General features: G+C 37.0%; 1 protein-coding gene across 1 annotated transcript in view; it reads left to right on the forward strand.

Moving 5' to 3' along the window:
* The window catches only part of MTA3 (metastasis associated 1 family member 3), a gene marked incomplete at its 3' end in the record, with an annotated part of 132582 nt that overhangs the window by 66079 nt on the left and 38794 nt on the right, over window positions 1-27709 (forward strand). Inside the window, exons 9-15 of the mRNA XM_082276670.1 lie at window positions 2269-2457; window positions 7543-7617; window positions 12604-12662; window positions 15241-15365; window positions 16274-16425; window positions 16924-17146; window positions 25326-25412. Coding sequence (XP_082132796.1) covers window positions 2269-2457; window positions 7543-7617; window positions 12604-12662; window positions 15241-15365; window positions 16274-16425; window positions 16924-17146; window positions 25326-25412 — 910 coding nt within the window. The remainder of the gene's footprint in view (window positions 1-2268; window positions 2458-7542; window positions 7618-12603; window positions 12663-15240; window positions 15366-16273; window positions 16426-16923; window positions 17147-25325; window positions 25413-27709) is intronic.

Here is a 27709-nt window from a genome sequence, read left to right on the forward strand (position 1 = left end):
GATGTCTCTTCAAAATTAAAAGGATGAACAGTCTTTTCCTTTGCATTTTGGATGGTGTCTTTTTAATGATTTTTATTAGACTTCCATATATGTGGCTCCTAAGATAAACACACTTAAAATATTGAATTGGAGAATCCACACTCAGTTTCCAGTGTGAGTGCTTTGTCGGAGGCAGTTCAGTCTGAAATTGCAGCTGGTTTGGGAGCTGTGTTGTGTGGCTGGTTTGCAGGATGCCCTCTCAGGCCCTTTCTTTCAGTTCCATGCAACCCTTCCTTAGCTTTTGGTGGAAAGTCTCTTCCTTTGCTTATATTTGGATTTGAAGTTGCCTCTTGCCTGTGTGGCTGACACTTTTCCTCTGCTGGACCCCCTTGTTGGTGCTGGACAGCATGCTCTGGGCAAATGTTCTTAGGGAAGGTTCTTACTCTGTCCTTCAGGCTTCTGTTTGGGAGAGGCAATGCCCGGTCTCCAAGCCTCCTGCTTCTCAGGGTAAAGCAGATAAAAAGAAGATACTCCAGGACTTTTTCTCTCAGCCTCTATGAATGCCTTCAGGCTTCTTGTGCTTTTGCTACCACAATTTGCACTGCAGTGGGGAAATTGGATGCAGGTGAGGGCTGACAAACCTGTAGAAGGCAGAGTTTTTATCAGAGGACTTGTCGGTGGTCTTCTGTCACAGGACAGCTCAGCAAAGACAGCACTTATCCACAGACTTCAGTATGAATCTTTACTATTATCAAAAAAAGTGTTATGGAGTCAGATGTTTATTATAGATGAAAAACAAACATAAAGCAAGAGCAAGATTCTGATTTATTCACTTCTGTTGTCATTTTTGAGAAGGTTGGGATCAGTGAATAGATCTGGATTCAGCAGCTGCTTGGAAGATGGCCTGTGTGTACTGCTTTTCCATGAGGGCTGCAATTTAAAAAATGATTTAAACCTCAGTAACACATCTACTGTAAAAGTTCAATTTTTAGTCCTGGTTTACTCATTGCCTGAATGGTAAGCAATAAACCAGTGATTTCAATGTACATTCTTTAATATGAAGCTGATGGATTTTAGACATTGTTGCATATTTCCATATTAGAATACCTGATTTTAACAATGGCTTTTCTCCAGGCTGGTGAATTTGATTGAACCATAAGTAAAATGATATATTGCAGGATAATAGTGACATTGCTTCTTGGAGACAAAACAGTTCTAGAATCTTGTGCTTGATAGCACTCAAAGACTTTATGGTGAACGCTGGAGAGAGACAATAGTCATTCATAGAAGATGGCAAAAGAGAAGCAAAATCCATTATTTACAGTAGATTTGTATGCAGAAGCTCAGCTGGAATTGCTATACTGTCACATAACACAGGAATGTTCCTTCCCTGAAAGGTTTCTCTTAGCTGGGTTTGTGGCCGTGTGAGAGTTTGCACGCTACACTTGGAGCTCAGCACTGTGGTGGGACACACTGGAAGGAGACTGATACAGACTCACAAACATTATTACACTTCTAACTCTGATACCTCCTTCAGCACAGCCAGTTGTATTGTGGTGATGGGCTCTTTTGGGACACTGAGTCAGAAATGCTTCTTGTGTGTTGCTCATTTTCCCGACGGGTGGATTTGTTTACTCTTCATATTCCCCATCACTGGTTAGCAGTGGGAGCGTTCAGTGTTACCTACAGTGGGAAGATTGTTTTCACTTGTTTGTTTTCTGTTTTTCCCTTTTGTAACAGAAAGGGAATTAACCAAAGAAACCTTATTTACCAATCTGTGACAACAGGGTTTAGCAAGGGACAAAAATCTTGCTGTTCTTTCAGTATGATGATAATGAAAACAGTAAGTGTCTTCCTTCACCAGCAATGAGAAAATATTGAGCTCATAGATGTCTGAGCAGCTGTTCAGTTACTATTTAAAGCTTCTGTTAATTGAAAATGGCCCCTGCAGTCAATATATGCCACTGTCTTTATTGGGTTTCTTGGAACCAATTTCTACCAACTAAAGATTCTTTATAAGTGTTTGCTAGTAATTTGCGGGAACTAATAAACTAATGTCATTTTTGGTAAACGTTTTATCAAGGTATTTCCTTTCCCAGATTAAGTAATAAACCATTTATTTTCCTCATATTCCGCAGCAGAAAATGATGATATCGAGACAGATTCTAAATTTAGTATCAATTGAGGCTCCTGGCTTGGCTTATAGAGAATAATATATTGAATTTGCATTAACTGAAATGGACTACTGTCTATTTAAACACATCTTTATTCTCTCCTTGTCCCTGCCAGTTTCACGCAATGGACACACTGCATAAACACAACTATGATTTGAGCAGTGCCATCAGTGTTCTAGTGCCACTGGGAGGGCCTGTCCTATGCAGAGATGAAATGGAAGAGTGGTCAGCATCAGAAGCTAGTTTATTTGAAGAGGCTTTGGAAAAGTATGGCAAGGACTTCAATGACATTCGACAAGACTTTGTAAGTATGAAAGTGGTGCCCTTTCCTGTAGCTGTGTGTTGCCATGGTTGAGCATAACTGCTTTCTGTAGGTTTGGAAGATTTAGCTAGGGGAGAAATCTGTGTAACAAGTACGTGTGATTAACATATGTATGCATTTTATCTGGCTGAAAGTCAATGTGCTTTCTTTGTTTGGAATGATGGTGACACAAGATAATCTGTTTAGTGGTTTAATACCACGTAGGATGTTTCATGCTGAGACGTTCTGAGAAGGATTTTTACAAGGATTTTACAAGCATCTGAAAAAGGTCCGGGAACTTTGCAGAGTGTTTCCACAATTTCCAGTGAAATTCATTAGCAGCTACATGGCTGACTCCCCTGGGTGTTTTTGGAAAGCTGGGGTTTCCTGCTATGGTTAGCAGAGAGAAATTTATATTCAGATAGGTTTTAAAATGTACTACAGGGAGTTATTTTGATATATTAGATGTTTTGGCAGTTCTGAAAAGTGAAAGAAATGTTTTCCAATATGTTCTAACTACACTGGTTTTGGTACTGAAGTATCAGACTATAGAGCAGTAAACCTTTAATTTGCTAATTCTAATGCAGAGTAATGAAATTAAATAGATTCTAACACTGATTGCTGGAATTGCTAGTAATTTGCTGCGAATTTTTTTACACATTTTATGGAGAGCCTTTTTCTTTCAAGGAAAAACATTTCCTCTGTTGTACCAAGTTCAGGTTGGGCTTTATGGAGAGGTTAAGATTTGAACCAAAGGAATTCCATTAAGACTGAAGTTGATTGAAACATTTTCACATTAATCCCATCCTGCTTGACTCCGAGAGCTCAGATTTTTTTTTATTTTCTTTGCAGAAGTTTATTAATGATCTTTGTGAGGGGAAAAAAAAGGTACTGTATGGCAAATGTAGAAGTCCTTCCAAGGTAGAGTGTGGGACAGTGGGAGGAGGCTTGGCAATGAGCTAAGCTGTTTTTCCTTCATTTTCACAGATTTGAAATGGAACAGGTAATTGAATGAAGGTGGGAAGGGAAGGCTATTGTTTTTCTAGTGAACTGACATTTTAATAGGTGTATTATATCTGCATGCTTAATTTTGAGATTCCCAAGGGAGAAAATGTTCACTGCATTCATGACATAAGGTTGAAAGTTGCATCATGGATGAAACAGCTCTTATAAGTTCAAGAAAATATTGTTGAAAAATAATATTTTATAGATTTTTAGAACAGAAATCTTAATGTAAACTACATTCCATATTATTTCTCATACAGACAAATAGTTCTCAGCTGTAATTGTACAATAATTCAGGAGCTATGTCTTCTAATTAAATGGTTCCTAATATATAATATTTGGCTTTTAAAAATGCTTTAAGCATATAACACATTTTATTGGCTGTTTATGAGTTGTGTCCTAACACAATTTGTGAATAACTATGCAGAAGGCTTGTCTCTGGTATTTATGTCGTATTTTTATTTTCTGTAAAATTTCTGTGTTACCTACTACTACATTAAAGTGATACAGAATAGCAATGCATTGCAACAATTGCCTCCGCATTTGTAACATTCAAATGATAGGTATTTGAATGATTCTATTAGAAGCTGTTTGCAATATTCAAATTTTGTCTCAGATAGATTCCTGATACCCTCCCTCTTCCACTGAATCTTCCTTCCCAAAATGCAGATACTTTCCCATGGTCTCCTCTTGAAGCAGGAGACACACACAGGTGATAGCGTTGTGTGGCCTACTGAGGGCACCTTAACCATGAGTCAGAGTGCAGCACAAATGGATGTGGAGCACTAATTAATTATAGCTTCATTTAGTTAGAACAGGGATATTATATACTCCTAGTCACTTTTTTTAATCTTTGGAAAAGCGTCATTTTAAAAAATCCTTAGAAGAACATCTATTTTATATCTCAATTTATATGGTACTAATGACAGTGCACAGTCTTTATTTAATTCTAATTTGAAATCTTTCAATTATGCTAATCATTGTGTAGTCTTGGGATATCTTAATTTCTCTAGTGTAAAATATATGTGTTCTCACTTCCTATGTAGCATTCTAAAAGTACAGGGATTTGAAAACACACATTTGCTTTTTAAGTAATCATCGAAAATAGTCCTTCGAGATTTAGATCATGGATATGTGAGAAGTTTCTGCAAGGTGAGGTAGGTATAAATATGTAGCACTTAAGCAGCGATTTTCCATGATAATACTTTTATCTATTGTCATCTCTCTCTCCAGTGGAGAGCCATTGATAAGTTTAAGGACTCGTAGATGTGCTTTTAGAGCAAGGGCAAATGAACTGATAGTGTGTGTGTGAACTTGTTAGACACCCACGTAGGATCTAGTGATAAAATTAAATCTGCAGTGCCTGAGATTAAATTCAAACCTGAGCAGTCAAGCAGTGGTGCCACAGGACAGGCAAGAAAGTCACATTGCCTGGCAGGAAGTGGTTGGTAGCAGTCTCCTGAAGCAGAAGGATGATGTAGTACCTACCTGAGTCATTACATCCCAGAGGAGTTGCCTCTTCTGAGTCGGCCCAGCTTTGCAAGGCACAGCAGCTGCAATTGCAGCCCTTAAAACATGATAGTTCTGTAAAGGGCAGATTCATTTACTTTTCCAGCAATTGCTATGAACTGCCACTGTCTGATGTTAGATGTGCAGCTCAAGTATTAAGCTACAAACACTAAATATTAGTAAACAAGATTATTATAAATTAAATGGTGTAAAGGACTTTACCTTTTTTTCATACATAAGAGATGCTCATTTGTAATCAAGTTACCAATCTAGCCTTTGAATAATAATTTTCATCAATTGTTGACTGACTTTTATAGGAGAGGTTCTTCTATCTTTAAGACTCTGTGTGAATCCTAATCAACCTAAACCTTGTAAGCTATTTCAGTTCACTTGATGTGCTTGAATTATTTCACATCCCAGGGTGGTAGAATGGAAAAAGAATGAATATTTTATGTTCTCCAGCTGTAACTTTTCCTAACAGTAAGATAAAGCTGTTATACTTGTTAAGTTTTTCATTATCAACAGTTTTCACTAATTCATAACTATTACATCTCAGATATGGCAGGAAAGGCCTTGGTAATCAAGACTTGGAACTGTTTGTAGAAAGCAGGAGCAACAGTTTTCCAGCTTTAGAAAATTGTGAAAACATGCCTTAAAATTACCATGTTCATTTTAGGATGATTTATAATCCTAAACTTTTTTTGCTGATCTGATTAGATTGGTCTATTTTTACCCTGGAGACACTAAAGAAACTTAAAATTCCCCTCTCTCTGTTTTTGTAGAGCTGATAGCTTTTGCTAATTTCCTCCTGCAAAAATGTTATGCAGATGAGCATATTTACTTCTTTCAAGAATAGAATTTGCTAATGACAATATGTTATTCTATGGCTGTTGACAGCTTCACTGGCAGTTCAGTGCATTAAGTGCATAGGTAAATAGAATATAGGTTATCCATACTCAGTCTGTCAAACAGGTTTTCCAAGTTTTGAATCGAAGTGCAAAAGGATTGCAGTTATTTGGTCCATGCATCTTAATTATCTTTAATTGTAGATGCCTACTGAGTGAATGAACATACTGGTGTCACAGTCATGGTTAAAACAGATTAAAGTATTTTCTAGAGAAATGGCAAACATTTGGACCATGAACATGTCAATAAGTATTCAGGAAGGAAAATAAATGTGAATATGCTAAAATAAACTAATTGACAATGGCAGGTGGTTGGGGTGACAGCATTTCACCTGGATGCCAGGAGGAAGGTGGACCTGGAGACTGAGAATCGTTTCATCTGTCACCTCACACCAAACATACCTTCATGTCACTGGACTTTCTGGGGAAAGATTTCTTTCAAGACACAAATGACCTGAGATAGCAAAAGGTTTTTAAGAACCTGAAGTGTGTTACTGCTTATTGGGACATCAGCATATGCATTTCATACACTGCTACATTTGAATCAAATGCAAATGTTTGGGGATTTATACACTTTGGTACACTTCTAACTCTGAACCTGAATCAAGCAGCTCAAAAAACTAGTGAGCTTCTGCATGCAGGGAGAGACACTTTGAGAAGGTGTTCCGCTGGTGTTTTAGGAATTTAAAGGTGCAGAAAACTATTCTTTTGACTTAAGGCATGCAGAAAGCTGCCTAATGGGGTCAGTAAGGTTGAAAAGATCAGTTTCCACACCTGTATTTTCTGGAATCTCCTAAACATCATCCTCATTTCTAGAAAGCAGATAATACTTGCATTAATGCATGCCTCTAGAAAATATAACAGACAAATTAGTAACGTTCCAAGTTATGAAGGAAAATTGCATGAATTTTGGATGAGACATCGTAATTTAAATTACAGGAAGACCTTGTGGAGTTTAATAGGTTATTTGGTGATAATTAAAAATGGTTGCTTAATTTTCTTCCCTAGACTTAGGTTAATACATTTTTATTTTACCGATGAATGTGGGCACCCAAAATAATTGTCATTATCAAATGTACCTTGTTTGTACAGAGAATTTTGTGAAAAATTTATTGTCAGTATCACTCTTGTTGCTCAGGGTAACATTTGTCCCTCACATCCTTTTGTTTCTTGATAATGGTTGAGAGCATGTGGGAGTTTATGCAAAACTAGTGGTAATGTATGAGCAGCTGAGTTGTTATGGGACATGAAAAATCTGCATCCTTTGTGTTTTTTAAGAGCAAAATTATCATGAGACTCGAGCACAGTCTTGTCAAGATGATTTCTTTTAGTCCTAATGTTATTCTCCATCTGACACACTTTATAATAGAGATATTACCTTCTGTGTTTCCTGATGGAAATCTGCATTCTGTTTTGATCATTTTGTTTAACCATATGGCTTAAATAGAATAAATTACATTTAGATTTGGATGTGTGATAGTGTAATTCTGCATACTGTAAGGAAAAGTTGTGTATTATTAGTTGCAATGTGTTTGTTTACATATGGATTCTAATGTAATTTAATACATTAATACAGGTTTTAGTATTTGTCTCAACTATACTTGATTTCACAAGAAGTGGACATTGCAATTTCTTGGAACCACTTTAACTTGTAACAAATGTTTTTCAGCTCCCTTGGAAGTCACTGACTAGCATCATTGAGTATTACTACATGTGGAAAACCACTGACAGATATGTACAGCAGGTAATTTAATGACTATTTCAGAATGAACCAGTCTGAGACATTCTTAAAAAAATGTGATCTTGTTAAAGCATAAAAATCTGTTTGTCTTCTTGAAAAGATACACGATGGGAGGACTAAGGTAATATTTTGGGGTATAAACCAATGGTTCTGTGCTGTTTCAGGCTGCATTGTCAAATCCTCTGATGTCTGCTGTACATCCCATAGCTGTGAGGAGCTTTTTAAGCCATTTGTATTGTGTGCTGGTTTGAAGCAATGGGATTCCTGGTTCCTACTTCAGTAGCGGATCAGAAGGAAATGGACTGTAGAGCAAATGCTTTAGGCTGGGAAACTGCTGTGGGACTGAAGGAAATTCATTGTGTTAAAGTGGCTGCTGGTGTTATGAACCTTTTATTGGTACTCCTGAACAAAACATTACTTTGGCATTACCAGCATTTCAAAATTGAGACCTTGTGTTCATCCTTCTGATTGAATGTTCAACTGTTTGGGTTGCTCTGGAGCAAAAACATGCTAAGATTATATTGGGTACCAATACTGGGATATTTTTAGCAGGTTTAGGCAAAATTTCAGTGTTGGTGCTTTTTTATATCTTGTACTCTTTATCTATTTACTCCTTGGTTTAGACATAAAATACTTTGAAATACTCTATTTTAATTTTTGATTTAATGTTTAAACTGTAGCTCCTTTGCTTGCCACATAATTGATGGTGATGTTATGGACAGCATATTGAAAATAATTTTTTTTGCTGTAGTAACTACAGCTGTAGTTAGATGGATCTTTAGACATGTTTCAGATTAAATGTATCAGAAGAATAATTGCTTCATGTTGTTCTGGTTTATTTGAAATTGTTTCTACATCATCTGGTTAGAGTATGGAAAATAAGGGAAAGGTCTTTTACCACATAGTAGAATCTTGGACTATCACTAGGGCTTTTTAGTTCTATGGATAATACAAATATAATATAATATGTTCCATATAAAGGCATGTTTTTCTAGGTTTGTCACCATTCATTTCACTTTTAACACTTTTTTTCACTGTTAATTTTTATCCTAGAAAGGTGCTGCCAACAGAGATTTGCTGTGCATCTTGTCAACTCTTAACGATTGGGCAAGATTATCTTTAAGAATCAGATAAAAATGTGACTTTTTTCTGAAATGCTTGCCCTGGAGTGGCTGGTGAAAGGCTAAGATTCCTTTTGTAGTTCTCTAGAGCTCTATTATGATTCTGTTGCTACAAAGATCAAGATGTGTGGTGTTTAAGATTACATATCCTTCCACAGGGTTAGGGTTTTTACGAGAAAAACACATAGGCTTTATGGTTATCTGTGATTTGAATGCTTTTGTAATTCCTGTGTTTTACTTGTAACTAAATAAACTTACCACATCTTACTCAGACTGTGGCAATACACTCAGGATTGAATGCTTTAGATGTCTTCTTTCAGGGTCATGTATGTGACCATCAATAACAAAGCTAGTGTAGGCCAAATGCCTAATTTTTATCCAGGTTAACACTTCTGTAATCCTTCCTAAGAAGGGATTAGAACTTCATCATGCCCTTGTTTATTTTTTGTGGAATGGTAAAAATTAATACAGTTCAGTAAAAAAAGTATCTGTAGGAATTGTTGAAAAAGAACAAGCAGTGATAATAGAATGCATTTCAGGGAGAAAATGCATTCAGTAAGGAAGTGGCAATTTCAGAGTCATTCTCCTCAAAATCTCATGCTCGAGGGCTAGGGGGACTGGTGGCAATGGGAAGATGAAAAAGGTCAATGCACATACTTGAATTTTAAAATACAGAGCCTGAGTTCTAGATTTGGGTGATTTAATATAAAAATTTGCTTTTAATTATCTTTATTTCTTTGTGTGAATTGGATGTATTGTGTCAGCCATAAGAAAGGTTTCTTTATCATAATTGTTACTAAATGTTGTTCTTGCTAGGTTATAAATATGGTGATTTAATGGCAATGGAGGTACTGCTACCACCTTGCTTTGAGAACATCTTCCCTTCAAGTCAAAGAGAAGGGAAGATATGTTAAAGTTCTCTGAACTTGTCTAGCAAAATTAATTCAGGCCTTGGGTAATGATTCTTGGTGATATGGCACTTGTCATGACCACTACATTATATATAGCATTTGAGGAAGGCCAGGTTTTGATTGATTGATTCTACTGAATGAAAGGTCGTTTGTGGTGTTCTCCTTAAAAGTCTGATTCAATGCAAAAAAGACTTTACTGAGACTTCATAAGAGAAGAGAGAACATATTAAATGGTAGCTAAATTGCTCTACTGAAACAATAAATTATATTTGCCTCTCAGTTATTTATTTCCACGGTTGAAAACAGTACTAATTTAGGGAAATATTCATTTCTTGGGATATTTGTAAGTTGATATTCATAGCAAATGTTCTTAAACCCCACAAACATTCAGTTTCAATGCTAGTTCATTTAAAGCAATAGACCCCCTGTGAAAATCTGGGTTAGTGTACTTTACCTCCCCTGCAATGCAGTCTGTAAGACCTGTTTGAAACACTGTTTAAGATGTAAATTTTTTTCCAGGTAAAGCATCAGCTCTCTTTGTTGCATTGCTCCAGGGATTTATTACAAACTGGTGCTTTGTTTCTTGTCTAAATATTTTCAGTTTCAGCTTCCAGTTTTTACCAGTTCTGTCTCTAAATTTCAACAGGCAGAGGTTTCATCTTAGAAAATACAACTATTGGTAGTTTTTTTTCTGCATCCTTTCCTCTCTCTCGGTAGTTAAAAGTTAGTATGTCAGTGTGAATTCAAAATGTGACATGTTCTGTTGCTTTTAGAGAGCAATGTTAGCCATAGTTTTAAGGTATACAAATATAGCTTATACTGAAATGGTATTGCATGGTTATTTTTTTAGAAGGCAGTGTATCATTCACTTTAGTAAATAAAGGAGGGAAGCAATTGTTAAATTGCATTCCTTACAACCCCCATGCCAGTACTAAAAGTACACTAAAATTTAATTAATGTGTATATAGTCACTTCTTACTGACACTGCCATCAGGGCTTAATAAAGCTTCCTACACATGCCTTTACATTCTGACAGTGCTTCAGGGCTACTTTCCTCATTTCTTGCCCCTTATTGTATTTTCTCTTTTGCTCATGGTAGCTGTGCAGTGAGATTTACTCGATGCTTTTCTAGAACAGAGCCAGTTGGTCGGAAGCTCTGTGGAATGTGTGTCACCTGTTGACTGGTGGTATCACATGCTTTTTTCAGGCTGAAAACAAATTCTGTGTTGTTGGATATAATATGGAAAGGAAAGAGAGACAGATGTGGAAAACCTGTGTCCTGCCGTTAAGCAGGGGGAGTTCACCATTGAGAGCTCCTCTGCTGGGGCTGTGAAATGTTCTCAGATTAAAAACTACCAGTTTATGAGGCTTGGAGCATGGTGCTGCTGCTGTTCTTTCTCCTTCCTTTTGTAAAAATTGATCCAGGCAGAGCAGACAATGTTTGCGTTTTTCTATGGGCCCGCTGAAAGTAGAGCAGTGTTGCCAAGCCTGCACTGGGGAAAGATTGCAGCTGTACCAGTAGTGTCAATGGGATTCGCTTCTGTAGCTCCAAACATAACTGGGCATCTGTGAACAGCAAAAGACTGTAAGAAAAAAGCAGCCTGTTTTGGAGAAAAATGGAAAAGAACTCGCATATTGCATGGAAATTAATTAATGGTGGCATGGACTGATAATCAGTCTATTTGTTACCCATTGCTCCTTAAAGATGCAAATTTATAAGTAGGAGTTTTATAAATGGACAACACAGAGGCAACTTTATGAAGTGGAAAAGAGCAGCAGTTTACAGCAGGAGGTTTACTCAGACTTGTGGGCCAGTAAAGCTGAATAACCCTGTAACTCACCTCATGACTCCAGCAAGGGACTCTCAGAGCAGTCATCTAATGATAGTTCTTTCAAGGTGGGAAATATTTTCCTGGATTATAAGCCTTGGAAAGGTTGGATATCAAAAAATAGGAGTATAGCAGAGAGGAGAATTGGCTGGTGTAAGAGAAATGGAGGACTGAATTTTAAGCACCTGATAAAGAAAGACAGGTAGTACTGATTTATAATTGCTGGATATAAAGGTGTCCCCTCATTTTTTTTCATCCTCTGTAATAAAATTGACCATGTTTTGACTCTTTTTCTCTCTTGTCTTTTTTGGTTTTTTCTCTCAAGTGAGCAGAAGTAATGTTTTGAGTACAGAAATTGTGGAGAAATAATGTTTTCTTCATCTTTTACATACAAATGTTTTGGATAACCTGTAGACATCTGAATGCTGTATTTCTTGTGTCACTGCTGAAAAAACTGTTGTCTTAGTTACTTGCATAATATATGGTGATAACTAAAACTTCTCAACATTACAGAAATGCAAAAGGGTTTGAGTTTGTTGCAAGTATGAAGAAAGCAGTGATTTAGTAAATTCAGACGATCGTGACAGTAGTATAGCTGTCCTGTTACTGTGATGTTCCTGAGCCACACTTGTGATGGCATTTAATGCTAGTAGGTGTTTAGTTATTTCTGAGAGTCAGTGGACTTTACTGCTCCTTGTACTGTGTTATAAAATCCCAGCCTCAGGCTGGACAGAGAGCACACAAGAAGTTTTGTTACATGACTGATGTTCCTACACAATTTCATTCATTTAGTTTCTACTTAATTCTGCAATGAGAGGTAGCCATGATGTCGTACATGTTTATATAGATGTAATTCATGTACACTGTAATTGTTATTTTTTCAGCTTTGTTATCATATGTGAGGCCTGTGGGTTTTACTGGGAAGGACAGTATATTATGATTTCAAACTAATAGTAAAAATAGAGAACTTGTTTTTCATGGTTTTCATCTTGAAGATTTCAACACTTGTTTTGGAGGCTCTTGTGAAATCACAAAATAGAAATAATTTAAAGATGGGTTGTTTGCAGTTTTACAAAATCTCATGCCTTAATATAATAAAATATTTTAATGTGTTTAATTTTCAACTAGAAACGTCTGAAAGCGGCTGAAGCAGAAAGTAAATTGAAGCAAGTATACATCCCCACCTAGTGAGTATAACAACAAAGTCATTTTTTTGAGTCATATACAGGTAAAACTGAAACAGTAACATGCAATTACATGTGTGATGTTTTCCTAGTCATCTTTTTAATGGTTATTTCACAGGATTTGTTATATGCAGAGATATAACTGGAAAATGCTAGAAACTCTTGTCTTAAGTGAAACCTTCATGCTTAACTGATCCCTTTGTCTTTGACCTGCAATCTTTTTGTCTGGAATGAGAAGTTTTACAAAAGCTGATCAAGTGCTACGTGTTGACTGTTCACATGCAAGAAGAGCCTTATCATTTAAAAAGTAGTTTTTCCAAAGTAATCTCTTCCAAACCCCTGTAGCACAACACTTCATATTTGTGTAAATGCAATATTTCAAAACAGAAGCAGTTCTTAATTTAGTTACATAAAATAAGATAATTTCCCATTACAGTTTTATCTGGCTGATAAAATCTGTTCTTCATCTAGGGACAAGAGAGGTTCTGGCTGTAAATTAAAGACAGCACACAGCCCCAGATCTTCTATCTTTGACCAAGTCCTATTAATGCAACCTTGTTTATTTCTGAGGGTTTATGATCTGTATTTTCTTTAGATTTAAACTCAATGCTATATCTGCTTCTGTTAACATGTGGTTTGCAGGAAAAAAAGATAAAATCCCTCCTTCATATTCATAATTTCCTCAATATTATGACAAGAGAAAGGATTACAAATCACTTTTTTCTAAGCTTTCTGTGGGTATATTCAGTTTACATATATATGGACTTCCCATTGTCATGAGTGTTTGTATAACAGAAGAATGTAATACCAAAGGAAGTACTTTGCAAAGATTTTTGATGACTTGTATAAATTACATACAATAGAATTTCATTTCCATATTTCATCCTGACTTTTCTCTCTTAAACCGATGTAACAATGAAAGCAGCAGACTGTTAAATTAATTATTTTAATCTTACCTCTGAACAAATTTTGTGAGTTTTGAAGCTCACATCTCTAATAATGTTTTAAAAAAAGCTAAAAACTCTAGGATGAGGTTTCCCTAACCTTCTCAGAGAAGTGGCTGCTTTAGGAAAACCATAAGGTGCTCAGTCTTTACATTATGCTTTTTCAATTAATTTCCTTGGTCCATGTGAACAATTTTAGATTTTCAATATGTTCTCAGTAGGGACCAGCTGTATTGGATGACAAATGTGTTTCAAAATGTGGGATTTTTTGCATTTTTATCTTACTGCCTGTCTTTTGCTTCCATTTCAAGACAAAATCCCTAGTCAACAGTAAGGGGATGGTAGGACTTCCCAAGTCTTTGATACCTGTCCAATCTGGGGTGGTCATGGGGAAGTGGATTGCTAAATGCTGTGCTTCAAGACTAATTGACTGAGTTTGAAATCTGAGTAGAATTGATTCTCAGAGCTGAGTACCTTTTTGAACTTGATCATTAGGTATTTCCTTTAAATGCAAGGTTCTGTCCTTAATACCAGAGAGTGCCTTTTAATTAATGGCTTTTCTGGAAGGTAACTAAACAACATATCATAATGTGGAAGACCTAATTGTCTCTCAATCTCTCCTCTTGTACCTTGGGCCCAAGATAAAGAATATGTGGAAATTGTAAAATTGTCTCTTGCTGGATATAGTGAAAAAGGAAAAGACAGGAGAAAGACTTGTTGGCACTTCAAATAGAGGCTTGAAACAGCAAAGGTTTCTTCAACTCTCATTTTAACTTTTCTTCAATGTATTTTATGCTACCTAAAGTAACAAATAATCATCTTAGGAATGAATGCATCCAGCCTTGCATTGTATTGAGGGTAATTAAGGCTTACAAAGTTGAAACTCTGGAAATAATGCACTTAACCTAATGAGGAGTATATTAATGCTCTCTGAATTAATTGACCTGTAAAGTCCTACTTCACTGAAGTATCAGTAGTTGCAATAATCACAAGAATGACATAGTATAATAATATTAAAAAAGCCAAACAGAAATATCCAAAAACAGTTATTCAGCCTTCTCAGAGAGGAAGTAGTTTAGAAGAAAACCTAGATAGAACAACCTGATATTATATGGGTGAGTTTTGCCAGGGTTATATGACATTTGCATTACTGTAGTTGGTGGGAAGGTGTGTACTTTTTCAGACAGGAGACTGTTTGACCCTTTCCTAGGGTGAACAACCTTGTAGTATTACAGGCACTGTTACTACTCTTACTTGTTATACTTCACCCGAAGTCCAGCCTCGACTTGTAAAGCCTTATCTGTTGACTAGAACCACCTTCTTAAATTCTGTGCTGTGTCAGATTTTTGTTAATGCTTTGACCCTGAGACTTGGTCTTTTATGAGCTTGCCAAGTAGCTTAGACCATGTGAGCACACTAAAGAGCTGTAAATTGGAGTATCACAGCAGCTCTTTACATAGCAATTCTCTTACAATGCTGAAAATAATAGAGTACAAAAATTAGTCTTGTTGTTTAGAGAAGATTTTATAGATATTGTCAGCACACATCAGCATTCCAGAATTAGATTGTTTGTGTTCATGTTTACCAATTAGTAAAACCACTTTTTTTTTCAACTTTTGTTTTAAATTTATTTAAAGCAATAAACCAAATCCCAATCAAATATCCAGCAATAATGGGAAACCTGCTGCAGTCAATGGAGCAATGGGAGCCTCTTACCAGGCACAAGCCACAGTAATAGGTCGGGCTTGTGAAAGCTGCTATAGTAAGTAAATATATATTTTTTTTAATGACTGAAGAGTTTAGGTTAATCTTAATATGTGGTGTTTTAAAAAAAAAAAGGTGTATGTACTTTTGTTTGCATGTGATAGAGGATAATTTGCAATACTTTTGTCGCAGAAATAACTTTAAAGTTAGAGCTGCCTTCAGTATATTAATTAAAGCATTCAAATTACTTTGTAATTTATTTTCTAGCAATTTATAAAGTACAGAAAGTTTAAGGAGTATAATATGATGGCATTGATATATTATTCCTTCAGAATAATTGATATATCATTGATATATTTGCCTTCAGAATGCTAAATTCAAATTTGTTTTTGGTTTTCCTTTAAGGCTGTAGGGTTTTTGAGCTGGTTTTTTTTTGTTGTTGTTTGAATGATTTTGGGGTGTTTTTCCTCCCCTCTGTTGTTGTTGGGGAACATGGGGAGGGCTGTTGTTTCTTTCTAGTATTTTGTGTGTTTCTGATAATTTTTATTGGATTTCTTGAAATAGCAGCCCTCAACAGAGGTTATATGAGAGTAGATATAAAATCCAATTTAATAAGCCTGACTTCCAGTGTGAGATTAGAAGTAGTGTTGGGTTTTTTTTTTTTCTGGTAGTCCTCTGGAAGAAAATCTCTTCCTGACAATACAAAGTCCCTGGTTTGAAATTTATTATAAAAGCACTTTCAAAATTTCCATTTGGAGTTGACTGCTGTGGTACTTTTGTAAAAAAATAAAGCAGCTAACAATTCAAGTTCTCACTGTCTGTGTCAAATATATTAAATATTTATCCATACAATGCTCTGATACTGCCATATATTATGGGCATATATAGCCATCTATTACAGCATTTGGATTTATTGTAGTGAATGTAGCCTGCACCAGTTCACCTGTGTTGTTTTCTCCTCCTTAGCTCCACAGTCTCACCAATGGTATTCTTGGGGCCCTCCCAATATGCAATGTAGGTTGTGTGCATCTTGCTGGATTTATTGGAAGAAATATGGTGGCCTGAAAATGCCCACACAGACAGATGAAGATAAACTGTCTTCCAGCCAACCTACAGAGGTAGGATTGTGCAGATAAACTTTTCAAAAAGAAAACATGGTGCTTTCACAAGACCACTGTGATTTGATTGTTTAATGGAATGGGGTTTTATGTATGTGTTCAACTTTAGTATTACAAAACTCAGTTTATTAATCCTTTTCCTGTGTTAAGTAGAACTGTACAGTGCTCAGGCCTTGCTATATCTTTATTTGACTACATCCTGGATAAACAAACATGCACTTCCTGCATTTTTGGTGTACAAATGTAATTTTGTCAGTCAAATGGCGTGTTATCTGTGAAATGTTAAATTGGCTATAAAATATCTCATTTAGAATAGCATTATAGATCCGTTCTCAACAGAGTTCTCTGCTCTGTGGCTTAGAGCTTCCTGCACAGGCCTGGTTTTTGTCTAGCACTCAGACATCCCGTTTGACTGTTCTTGCGAGCGTGTCCGACTCGTGGCAGTTTGGGTGCCGTGCGCGAGGCGTGGGCGTTACCTCTCGCTGCTCCTCTCCGCAGGAACCGCACGTGCGGACTCACCTGTCCCGGCAGGCCACGCAGGGCACCCCGGTCCGGAACACTGGCAGCCCAAAGTCGGCGGTGAAAACACGGCAGGCTTTCTTTCTCCACACCACGTGTTGGACAAAACTGGCCCGTCAGGTCTGCAAAAATACCCTCCGGCTGCGGCAGGCAGCACGACGTCCCTTTGTCCCTATTAACTGTGCTGCCATTAAGGCAGAATGTAAGATGTTTTTTTAATTCTTAGTTCTGTGTGCTGTGCTTCCCACCCATTTTTGTCTTTTAATTTTATTTTCTTTTTCAATAAACATTTCTTGTCTATACGCTTTTGCTTTTCATTTTTTTTTTCATTTGTCCAGCATATCACCGATACACTTGGATAAAGTCTGGTTGCCTTGAACAGATCTTAGGCTGTGGAAACATTTCAAATTTATTAAAAAGGGGATAAATATTACCTCATTTACTTTCAAAAATTGACAGTAACAAAAATGGGGGGCAGGAAGGGAAAATCAATGCCATGACATATATGCCTCCTCCTAGGCAGCACAAAAAAAGTGTGCTTTTATGTAGTTTTTTTTATTCTTTTGCTGAGCAGAACCTACAGATCTGTACATGTTGTACTTTTTTTTCAGTGGGGTTGTTCAAAGAATCAGGAGCTGGGCTTCATAATAATTTAAATGTGGTGTGCAATGCAGTCCTTTGTCACTGTGACAATCCGATGGTGGTGATAGCCATGTTTATTATTACATCATAGGTGCATCATTTTGGTTTTGTCTGTTCCAGTTTTAAATTTTAGTTCTAAATAAAATTCTGTATTATGCTTGTTCTTTTTATAGCCAAAATATAAAGATCTGATGAATTTCCAGTAGTATGACACAAAGCTATGGGTTTTTGTAGATAGCAACAGTAAGTCTCTTCACCTGCCTATGTGTGTAAGTTCTGCTGCAAAGTCACTGAATATTTCAACAGCGTTTTTATCTGCACCAAGCACATTGTTTTACTGTTCACACTGTCTGGTTATTTTTCCCATTCTTCCACAGATACAGTTCTTGGAGCAGATGCTTGGTATTCCAGGATGAGCCATGCTGGCTCATTGTACTGTCAATTGTATTAGAATTGAAGAGAACTTTTAAGATTATTAGATGTGGGGTTTATAACCATGTTCACTAGACAAACACGAAATGTTTTCCCAGCATACTTATCTGGGATGCAGATGATGTCTGTGTTGTTTATGAGAAATTTACTCCATGGAGGCTTAAAATCTGATTTTGGGTAATTATTTTCCCTTTATGTACTTTAAGACCAGCCATTACGCATATGCAAACTCTTTACCTACTTCTGCAGTCCTCCAAAACTTCCTGAATATTTCTGTTCATTGCCCTTGTCTATTTTTTTAGTTGCTCTTTTGGCCATTTTCTTTCTTCTTTTAAATCTATGCAAGTCAGGAGCAACTTTCAAATTTCAGGAAACCATGTGTCCACTGTGTGAATGAAATGAGTTGTTCTTCATGGAAGAAATGTGTCTAAAGCTGGATTAGGAATATATTTTTAATCCTCAATCCAAAATAAAAATTACTTTCTGAGAGAAAGGTATTGTACCTTTAAATTTGTGTTTCTGCTGAATCATGGAGGAAAATTTAGAAGTTCACTTGAACCTTATGTCTTTTTATCCATATCCCTATTTCTTCTCAGTCACTGAAGTAAAAAAATTTCAAAATATGAAACTTTTGTTTAAGGAAAAGAAAAAACAGAAGAAAAAAGTTTCATCAAGCTGTTAATCATCATACTAGAACATGTGTTCAGTGTTAAGAGAGAGGACTGAAAAGGTGAGCTTTTCAGCAGGAAATAGTCATTTTTGCTTCAGACTGGGAGTGCTGTGACTTTTGTCTTTGCTTCCTTGAGTGGAAAAGTTCTGCATCAGATTAACGGCAAGAGTAGAAAGACTTTTTTTTTTTTTTTTGTCTTCCCTGTAGTCTCTTTCTTTCATTATTCTTTTTGCTTAAAGCAAATTTCAGACCTTGCGATTTTGCCTCTTTGAATTCTGATGCTTCCTGATTAGACCTAACCTAGGTTGAAGAAAAAAAGGTCACAATTGTTAATGGTTTTTGAACACAACATTAAAATAATGTTCTAATGGTGGAAACCAAATTATACCTCAACTAATTTAACTCATGTTTCTCTGTACACAAACACATATCCACAATCCATGTTCTGTTTCTGGCAATCTCTCTTTCTGTGGAATCATTACAGTGCTCTTTCCTGCATTGTCATTGTCATATTCTTGCTCTAGTAAAGCCAAAAAAAGTAAGTAAAGAAGAAAAATGTTTTTTAGTTTTATTCCTGTACTAACATCTGGTGACCTGTTCTCAGTGCACTCTGTAAATTTTAATGTTATAACTACATAGTCTCTCTTTTCCTGAGAATACCCTGAATCCTCTTCTAAGGTTATCTTGAAGCAAATAATTTTCAGATTTTCAAAGAAGATACTTAATTAGCAGTAATGATTTCCTATGCTGGATCCAGTGTAATTACAGTACTGAATGAATATCTGTGTTGCTGTTAGAAATGTTACAATTATGCTTAGCTAATAACCTGGCCACAGTATCAGGTCACCCATGATGTGATGTGGCATAAGATGGTTGCAATGCCCAAGAACTGATTTGGAATTTGTTTTCCATGTTGGTGTGCTGAAACTTGAATCTAAGGGCTGCTTGGATGCTTTGTCAGACTCACCTGACTGTGTGTGCCAAACCAGTTCTAGAAAATGTAACTGCATTTCCCAACTATATTGCATTAGGCACCATAACAACACTCAGAAACCATAAAACCTGGAGACAGGAGGTTTGGTAGGAGGGCACTTATCCCAGCTGCATACCAGGTTTTATGCCCGCTTAGTCTTGTGCAATTTGTTGAAGTGCCAGGTTGTAAATGAAACTGATTCCCAAATCTGAGAGAGACTGTCTGAACAAGCCTGTCAGAGCTCACTCATAAAATAAATTGGTTTTTCATTCCACCTGTGTACCTGAATGCATCTGCAGGTACTTCAGTTGTCTTGGAGGAGCACGGATACCTCTGAGAGTGGTTACCTAAGGCCCAAGCATCTTTTGGGTGAAACAAGGTTTTGACAGAGCATTTTCTATTACTGTACTTCCACCCACATCCTCTCCCTCAGCCCATTATATCCACTGGCCGAAAACGAGCTCCTGTTCTGTGTTCCTTATTCCTTCAGATAGTGCAGCGGATTAGATTTTGCTCATTAATGAAGCCTGTAGCATGACCCCTGCTCAGATGCTAGCAGGAGGTAGTAGAGATGATGCATTTACATCCCAGTTCAATCTCGGGATGGCCACGGGGAGGTTGAGAAGGCAAAGCACCTCCTGCTAGGAGCGCAGCCCATCGTGGAAAGCTCAAACTTTGTTCTGCCTGAACTTAATAGACTCACTGTGGTTGGTGACAATAAACTTATCAGATGGCTTTTCAGGAATAATTAGAATTGGTGAACTGCTTTGGTAAGATGAAATTCTCATGGTCTAAATCTCATGCACTACCTCCTTTTTAGTTTGAATATATTGCATGGTTTTTTTGAAAGTTAAGCATCCTATCTGGGGAAGGTCTCTTAATGAGTGAAAAGCGAAGTGAGCATTCTTCTCAGCAGTCACTGATGAGATCAGATCTGTTTGCAGCTCACAGGCAGGTTGATAAATGCCTGGCAGTGAGCCATGTGTCTGTAAACATTATTGCTTCAGCACAGGGAGACTTTTGAGGGATTTTTTTTTTTTCCCATTGCTTGGATATAGCTTTATCAATATACCTATATGTATTAATTATAGTAATTTAAATCTGGATAACTACACGCTGTCTGTGTAGACATGATTGTCAAAATGTTTTCAGTGCATGGTAATATATTATCTGTATAATATATGTATAGTTACCTGGAAATGGGTACTGATCATGATGAAAACTTATCATACATTTAAATCCTCAGATTTATTAACAAATGTGGTACACAGTACGTACTAGTGATCTAGTTTGATGAAACAAAGACAAGTGAAAATAGTAGAACATGCAAAATGTTACTGATTTCTCTTTGTAAGCATAGTTTGTATTTTACTGACATAGAACTACCCATTCATCTGAATTGAGTAACATTAATGGGTGTTAGTTCACAAACTGTTTTGCATCCTTTATTTGATAGCTATGGAAGAGCTTTTATTTGTATCTAGGATGAAAATATTTTCTCTGTCATTATATTTGAATACCATTTGTGCCAGATTTTAATAGCCAGCAAAATAATTGACAGCATACTATTTTTTTCCAAAGTTTCTAAGAAGGATATGATTCAGGGAATACATAGAGCACGTACATGCATTAGATAATCTGCATTTTGACAGAGATATGATGGAATGTCAAAGAGAAATAACTTGCTAATGAGAGTCTCTATAAGCTTAAGAGACCTACAAATCTAGTTTTTTATAAAAGGAAATAATTAGAAAATACTTTCATATCTAAAAGCACAGCCTTATTTGTTATCATCTTCTTTTTGGCATTACTGATTTCATTCACCTCTGTAATACCGACATCAGTCATCATGCTTGGCATATTTACAGCCTCATAAAAAATGTGTTTCACACTGGTTTGTAATGTAATTTCCTAGGATTTTTCTAGTTGTGCTGTATTCTCTGTAGGGTTATGGTGCCCCAAATTATGTGCACTTCAGGATACAGATTTCCCATAATTTTAGAAAGTCACATGTTTTCTATTTTCCTGTCATTGTAATTTCTAACATTCTGATTTTGATTTCTTTTTAGTATTGTCTAGATATTTTTAGAAAGCTGTTGACACTGACTCCATGAATACTCTTCTGCTTGATGCAGAAGCCATCATTATAGCCATAAATTACAGTTATTTGACCCCTTCAGAATTCATTTACATGCATCGCTTGATACTGCTGCTATCCTTTGCTATCAGTTTTAGCTTTGATTATGCTCAGAAAGTTGTTATCAGGAAATTTTAACTCTCTAATCACCTCTTTTCCTGCCCTTTTATATGTTGAACAGAACAGATCATTTGGGGATTACACAGGCAATTAATTTTAATAAGGTGCTAATTCCTGAAAAAGCCTCTTTTACCCTATAAGAGCTGGACAGCAGAGATCTTTGGTGACACACTTTGGTAAAAGTTCACTGAAATGCCAGGTTGGATGCCAGATCAGCTGCATGTGGACATGTCATTGTCCCCTCAGAGGGTCTGGCAGACCTATGAAACTCAGAGTTACTGGTTTATAGGACATGTAAGTAGGAAGGGGGACCCTGGAAGTCTCTAATCCCACCTCATGCATAAGGTTCATGTGCTCACGGGCCTTTTGTCCAGATGAGCTTTTTGATCACCAAGGGTAGAGGCTGCACAACTTCTCTGGGTACCTGCTCCAGTGTTTGATCGACCTCAGAGTAAATAATCTTATCCTTAAATCTAACAATTTCCTGTCTCCTGGCCTGACTGTTGCCACAGACAGGAAGAGTGTGTTGTCCTGTCCCTGTGTTCCTCTGAGAAGTGTCTGGCTCAGTTGTCTCTGTGCTCTGCTACTGGGAGGCTGCAGGTGGCAACCAGGTGTCCCCTTGTCCTTCTCGTCTCAAGGCTGCTCAGACCCAGTCTCCCCAGTGCCTGTGTGTCCTGAACTCAAACACCCAACCAGCTTGGTGAGTCTCCCTCAGCCATGCCCCAGCGTGCCTGTATCTATTCCGTGGTGGGGATCCCAGAGCTGAACAGGGGGTCTGGCTGTTGTACTCCCATGGACTGAGGGGAGAGGCGAGCTCCCTGCCCCGCCGTGCCGGGCGCGCGTGCGGCTCAGAACGCCATCATCATCCTTGCTGCAAGGACACACCGCTGAGTAACGAGAACACATCCAACTTGTTTTCCCTTCCAAGGTCTTTGTTGGCTCCCCTGATGTTTCCACATTTAACCGCGTGCCTCTATTAATAATGCAACCTTTTGCCACTCTGCAGACCTACTTACTGAAGAATGTTATCACATTTGCCCTGTTTTCGTTCCCTTGAACCAAGACCATTTAAGCATTCATTAAATACCAGCAGCATGTCTGCTCAGCAGTTTGGATGAATTCCACCTGCTCCTGGTAACTTGGTTTTACTCCTTAACCAGTTTGTTTTGAAATATTTCCTATGGACGCTTTAATTAAGTGACTCAGTTCTCATACTTTCCTCATAAAAGTATTTTGGAAGTGAGCTTCTTGAAGTGCTTCTGCAATGAACACTTGCAAAGAATCCATTTTGCTTTTCTGCTGTGTCTTGATCTTTCTTGTGTGTTTGCCTCACACCTTCATAATCTATTGCTACAGACACCAGCACACTTTCTGCTTTTGCTATGTTTGAAAATATACTAAAAAATATAAGATTCCCTCCTGTTATAAATGTAGGTTTTTTTCTCATAGCTTCTCCTATTTCACTGATCTTACTAAGATTTTTATTGTTCATATAAAAGCTCATATTTGATTTTAGGACTTGCTTTAAATTTTGGGAATTTTGATAACTTCCCACCCAAATTTTATTCTCTGGTTTTACACTTGAGAGTGATGCACAATCCAACTTCTGTGTTTTTCTCTGTGTTCTACATAAAGATCATAAACTTTATTATACTTTTTATGGTAGCACCTTATTGTGGATCAAAGTTTGCTGCTGTTAACATACTTTACTGTTTCAGCAGATAGGTGTGCTTTGGAATACTCACCTTTGGTGAACATGCATGGAAATTGTGCTTTCCTTGCAGTATGTATCCCCAGGCAGCATATTAATACTCCATGATTCAATATATTTTTTTACAGTGAAGACACATAGATGGAAAATTTTCTTGCTAATTACTTCTTAGGTGATGCTTTGCTGTTCTCAGAGTAACTGTAAAATACTGTATAGCCTCTGCTTATTTTACTGAGGGAGTCAGTGGAGACACATCATTCTGCTCCACCATTTAAAATATTTCAGGAATATTAAAAATATTCCAGACAGCAGGTTTGTGCGTTTTTTTTTTCCCCCTGAACACAGTATATTTTGTGATTAAGAAAAAATAATTAAGTACTTCATGTACTCAGCATTAAGGCTCTGATACCTTTGAAACCCATTGGTATTTCCAGAATTTCAGGTAGATTCCTTTATTTATTAAAGTAAGTTGTGCTTTGTCTGCTCTACTGAAAACATTTGAACATCTGAAATACATATTCCAGTCACTTGTGATTTTTGCACAGATCTAGATTAGAATAGGTAAAGCGATTGTAAATTGTTCTATACGGTGTCTTATCCTCTTCGTGTTACTATTTACTCTGTCTCGTGCTGGAATGAAGCAAACAGGAAGAGTTTGGTGAAACACAGGGTGGAGTTGCAATTATAATCTCTTTATAATGTGTCCCTCCTGTAAAACTTGTTAGAAAATGCAGATCTACATGTGCAAAGAAAGGAATACTTATAGGTAGGTATTTGTGGGGACTAATTCCATGTGAGAGAACTCTCGATCTGTACAATCACTGTATGAATGCAATTTTGTCCACAACAAAATACCCATGTTCTAGGGATACTGGAACCGCTCTATGAGGATTTTTATGGGCTCATGGAAGACAGATAACCCAGTCATTCTGAATAATTTAAAAATAAAAATTATATTTCCAGTAGTCTTGAAATTATTTACTGAAACCTAGTGTCTTGTGAATTTTTGCCTTAAGTTGATTGACTTCAATGTCTAACCATGAACCTCTTTATGTTAACACTTTGTGTTTGGGACATGTGGATGGAATCTCTGCTTGTGTGTTCACAGTAGCAGCAGGAAATTTAAGGCAGTTGCTGCACTGCTAGTTTTCATGTACTTAGCAGAAAGTTACAATCTTTGAGACCTTTGAGCTCTGTAATAGTTGGTTACAACTGACCATTTTGTTCAAAAGTTTACTGTGAAGAGTTGTATGACAAAAATCAGTAGTCCAGCTTTAAATCCTTACCATTTAGAGACAGAGAAGCTTGTAGAAAACAAGAAAGAATTCAATGTAAATTATTTTTAATAGCACAAACTGCATTTCTTTTAGTACTCATGTTTTCATCTGTGTTTCATTTGCCTGGCTGACTATCTCCAGAAAGACTTTGTAAGCAAAAAATACCATCAAACTGGTTTTAAAACTTACATTAACTTAAAAAAAAAAATCGTAGCATCACTTGCATGAATGGGGACATGTCCTGCCTTTAAATATCCATGATTAGAAGTATTGATGAAAAAAAGGAGAATCTAAAAGGTGGGCTAAAAGAAAAAAAGAAAATTGTGTTAAAAATGCAAGTCAGAAACTGGTTGCTGTGTCCTAAATCTGTTTGTAACGGTAAAATATTTAAACTGAGTTTTATTCTTTAAAATTCTCAGATGCAGATCGACATTGTGAACTTGCTGGGAACCCTCTGAAGATAAAAAGCACCAGAAAACCACTGTCATGTATCATTGGGTATTTAGGTGCGTATCTGCCTCCAGAGAGTAACAACAAAACCCAAATGAACATTCAGTGTGTACTGAAGCTTCATAATCTGGTATGCACAGAGAGAGAGATTTATGCTTTTAGTAACACGACAAAACTCTGAAGTTAATAAATTAATAATAATGGTGGTCCACTACCAGTTGCAAAATTGCAACTTGCTGGATACAGGCAGAAGTCCTGATACCAGTTTAATGTGTCAGAGTGAAACCTCATGCAATTTAGAATGTGAAAAATTGTCTGCCTGTCTAAATAAAAAGAGTAACTGCTCAAAGGAGAGATAGTATGCTCAGGGCTGCTCTACTGTGCCCTTTGAATCCATTTGCAGTACTACTTTTTACTTAAAAGAAGGGGACCTCAGCCACACTAAGACACAGACCTTGTAATGTGATGACCTAAGTTAAAAAGGTGCAGTGAAATGTAGACTGAGTTCACAGCCAAGAGGACATTGAACCCATGAGTTAATGGGGAGAGGAAAAATTCTAGTAATAGTGATTCCTTGCAAGGAACCATCACTGACTATTAAATATTTGTACAGTCATATAAGAATTGTGGTAACCCAGAGGCTGTTAATCCTCAAATGAACATAGAAATCAATCCATTGATCAGAGAAGCAGTGAATAATTCTGCTGTGTATTAATCCTGTTCTACAGAAGTGAAGCTGAGTGTAGAGCTCAGTCTAGATGTTTTGCTCATAATTTCAATCACCAGGAGGTTTTTTTGTACTAGATCAAAGTAAACAGTAAGTCTCTTGCCTTACTGAAATAGAAATCAGCTATTAATGTATTTAAAACTGTTCTTCCAGAACATCAATTTTGTCAAAATACTAACTTCAAGAATGTGGGTAAGAAGGAATTGATGACAGTGTGTTGAAAGGACTACTTCGGTTGACTTGGTGGAGTTGTGGTTGTAAGGGGGGAAGCTGGATGGGGGATGGTTCATCCAGCTGACCTGTCTGTGCATCTAAAGAGGAAATGGTAACATGGGCAAACTTAGAAGGCACCACATGTTTTTAGTGCCATGTTATGTAGTCTTTGAGGAGTTGTCTTGATTCCTCTGGGAGTCTAAGTCTGTAGGTTTAATGGGAGTAAATGGATGAACAGTGTCAAACAGCATTTTGTGTACTTACATGAAGGTCTGGTAGAAGATTAACAGTGCTAAAATATGGCAGCTATCTGTGGAGTCTGCTTAGTAATTGACTGTATGGGAAGTAAAGGTATCTCACTACAGCTGAGGAAAATAATGTGTGTTATGGGGATACGAAGTTTTGCAGTTGAATACATGCATCTGAACTAGCTTTAAAGGGATGGCTAGAACATGGCTTTTTGTTTGCCATGTGGCTTGGTGGGGTTTTTTTAGTTTAGTTTGTGATCTTTTTTGTTTATTTGCATGTTTTGGTAAATAAGCAAATCTTGCATTTTTTTCCTCATAAAAATTAGTATTAAATATCATGTCATAGCTTGTATAGGAGGCATTTGTTTTCTTTTTAAGATTCATGTTGTGCTGTTCTCACAGATATTTATTGGCATATGATTAACAGTGTGTCTCAGGGCACTACTGTTTTCAACCTTTCTGGTAAGGCAGAGAGGATTTCAGTCCCCTGCACATTCTGGGTTGTCCCTTCCCTTTATCCCTGCTCTGCATCTGGGCTGCAGGTTCCACAGGTGAGGTAGGCATTAAAATTAGTCCCTGTCCTCTCAAGAGCTGGGGCTAATCCCCTGTAATCTCCTCAGTCATCACTCTGCTCCCTACAACAAAGCCCCTAAAGTGAACCCCTGGCTAATTAAATGTCCTGTATTACCTCCTAGTTATAAGGAAAACGGGCTAACACCTCCAGCTGGGATACCTGTTGAGGAGATGAGGTGAGAGAAAGGTGCAGCTGCCTAAGTCTCTTCAGAATCCAAGATGTTTATTGAGGTCACTCAGTAGAAGACTTCAGCTTCTCTTTGTTTACTTTGGGTTTGGTTTTGTTTCACCCTACTGACAGAGCAGAAATGGGGAAGTTTTTAGCCTTGTTGTTGTTATTCACTTTTTTGAGGCTGCAATCTGGTCCTATAAAATGGTTTCCTAATATGTTACTGAAACATTGTTTCTCACTCCTATGTTATTTTTATTTCAGAATGTGGCTCACTGGTTACTTGTTACACGTGTAATGAGATAATTTGAATGCTATAATCAGTTTTTTGAGTTAGCACACGGTGCAGGTGGCTAGAATATTTTCAGTGAAGTGCTAGGCAATAGATCAAGGATAAGAGCAGCAGGAATTAAAAGATTTTAA

This window comes from Coloeus monedula, assembly GCF_965178545.1.
Source record: "Coloeus monedula genome assembly, chromosome: 2".
In the NCBI taxonomy this organism is placed as follows: domain Eukaryota; kingdom Metazoa; phylum Chordata; class Aves; order Passeriformes; family Corvidae; genus Coloeus; species Coloeus monedula.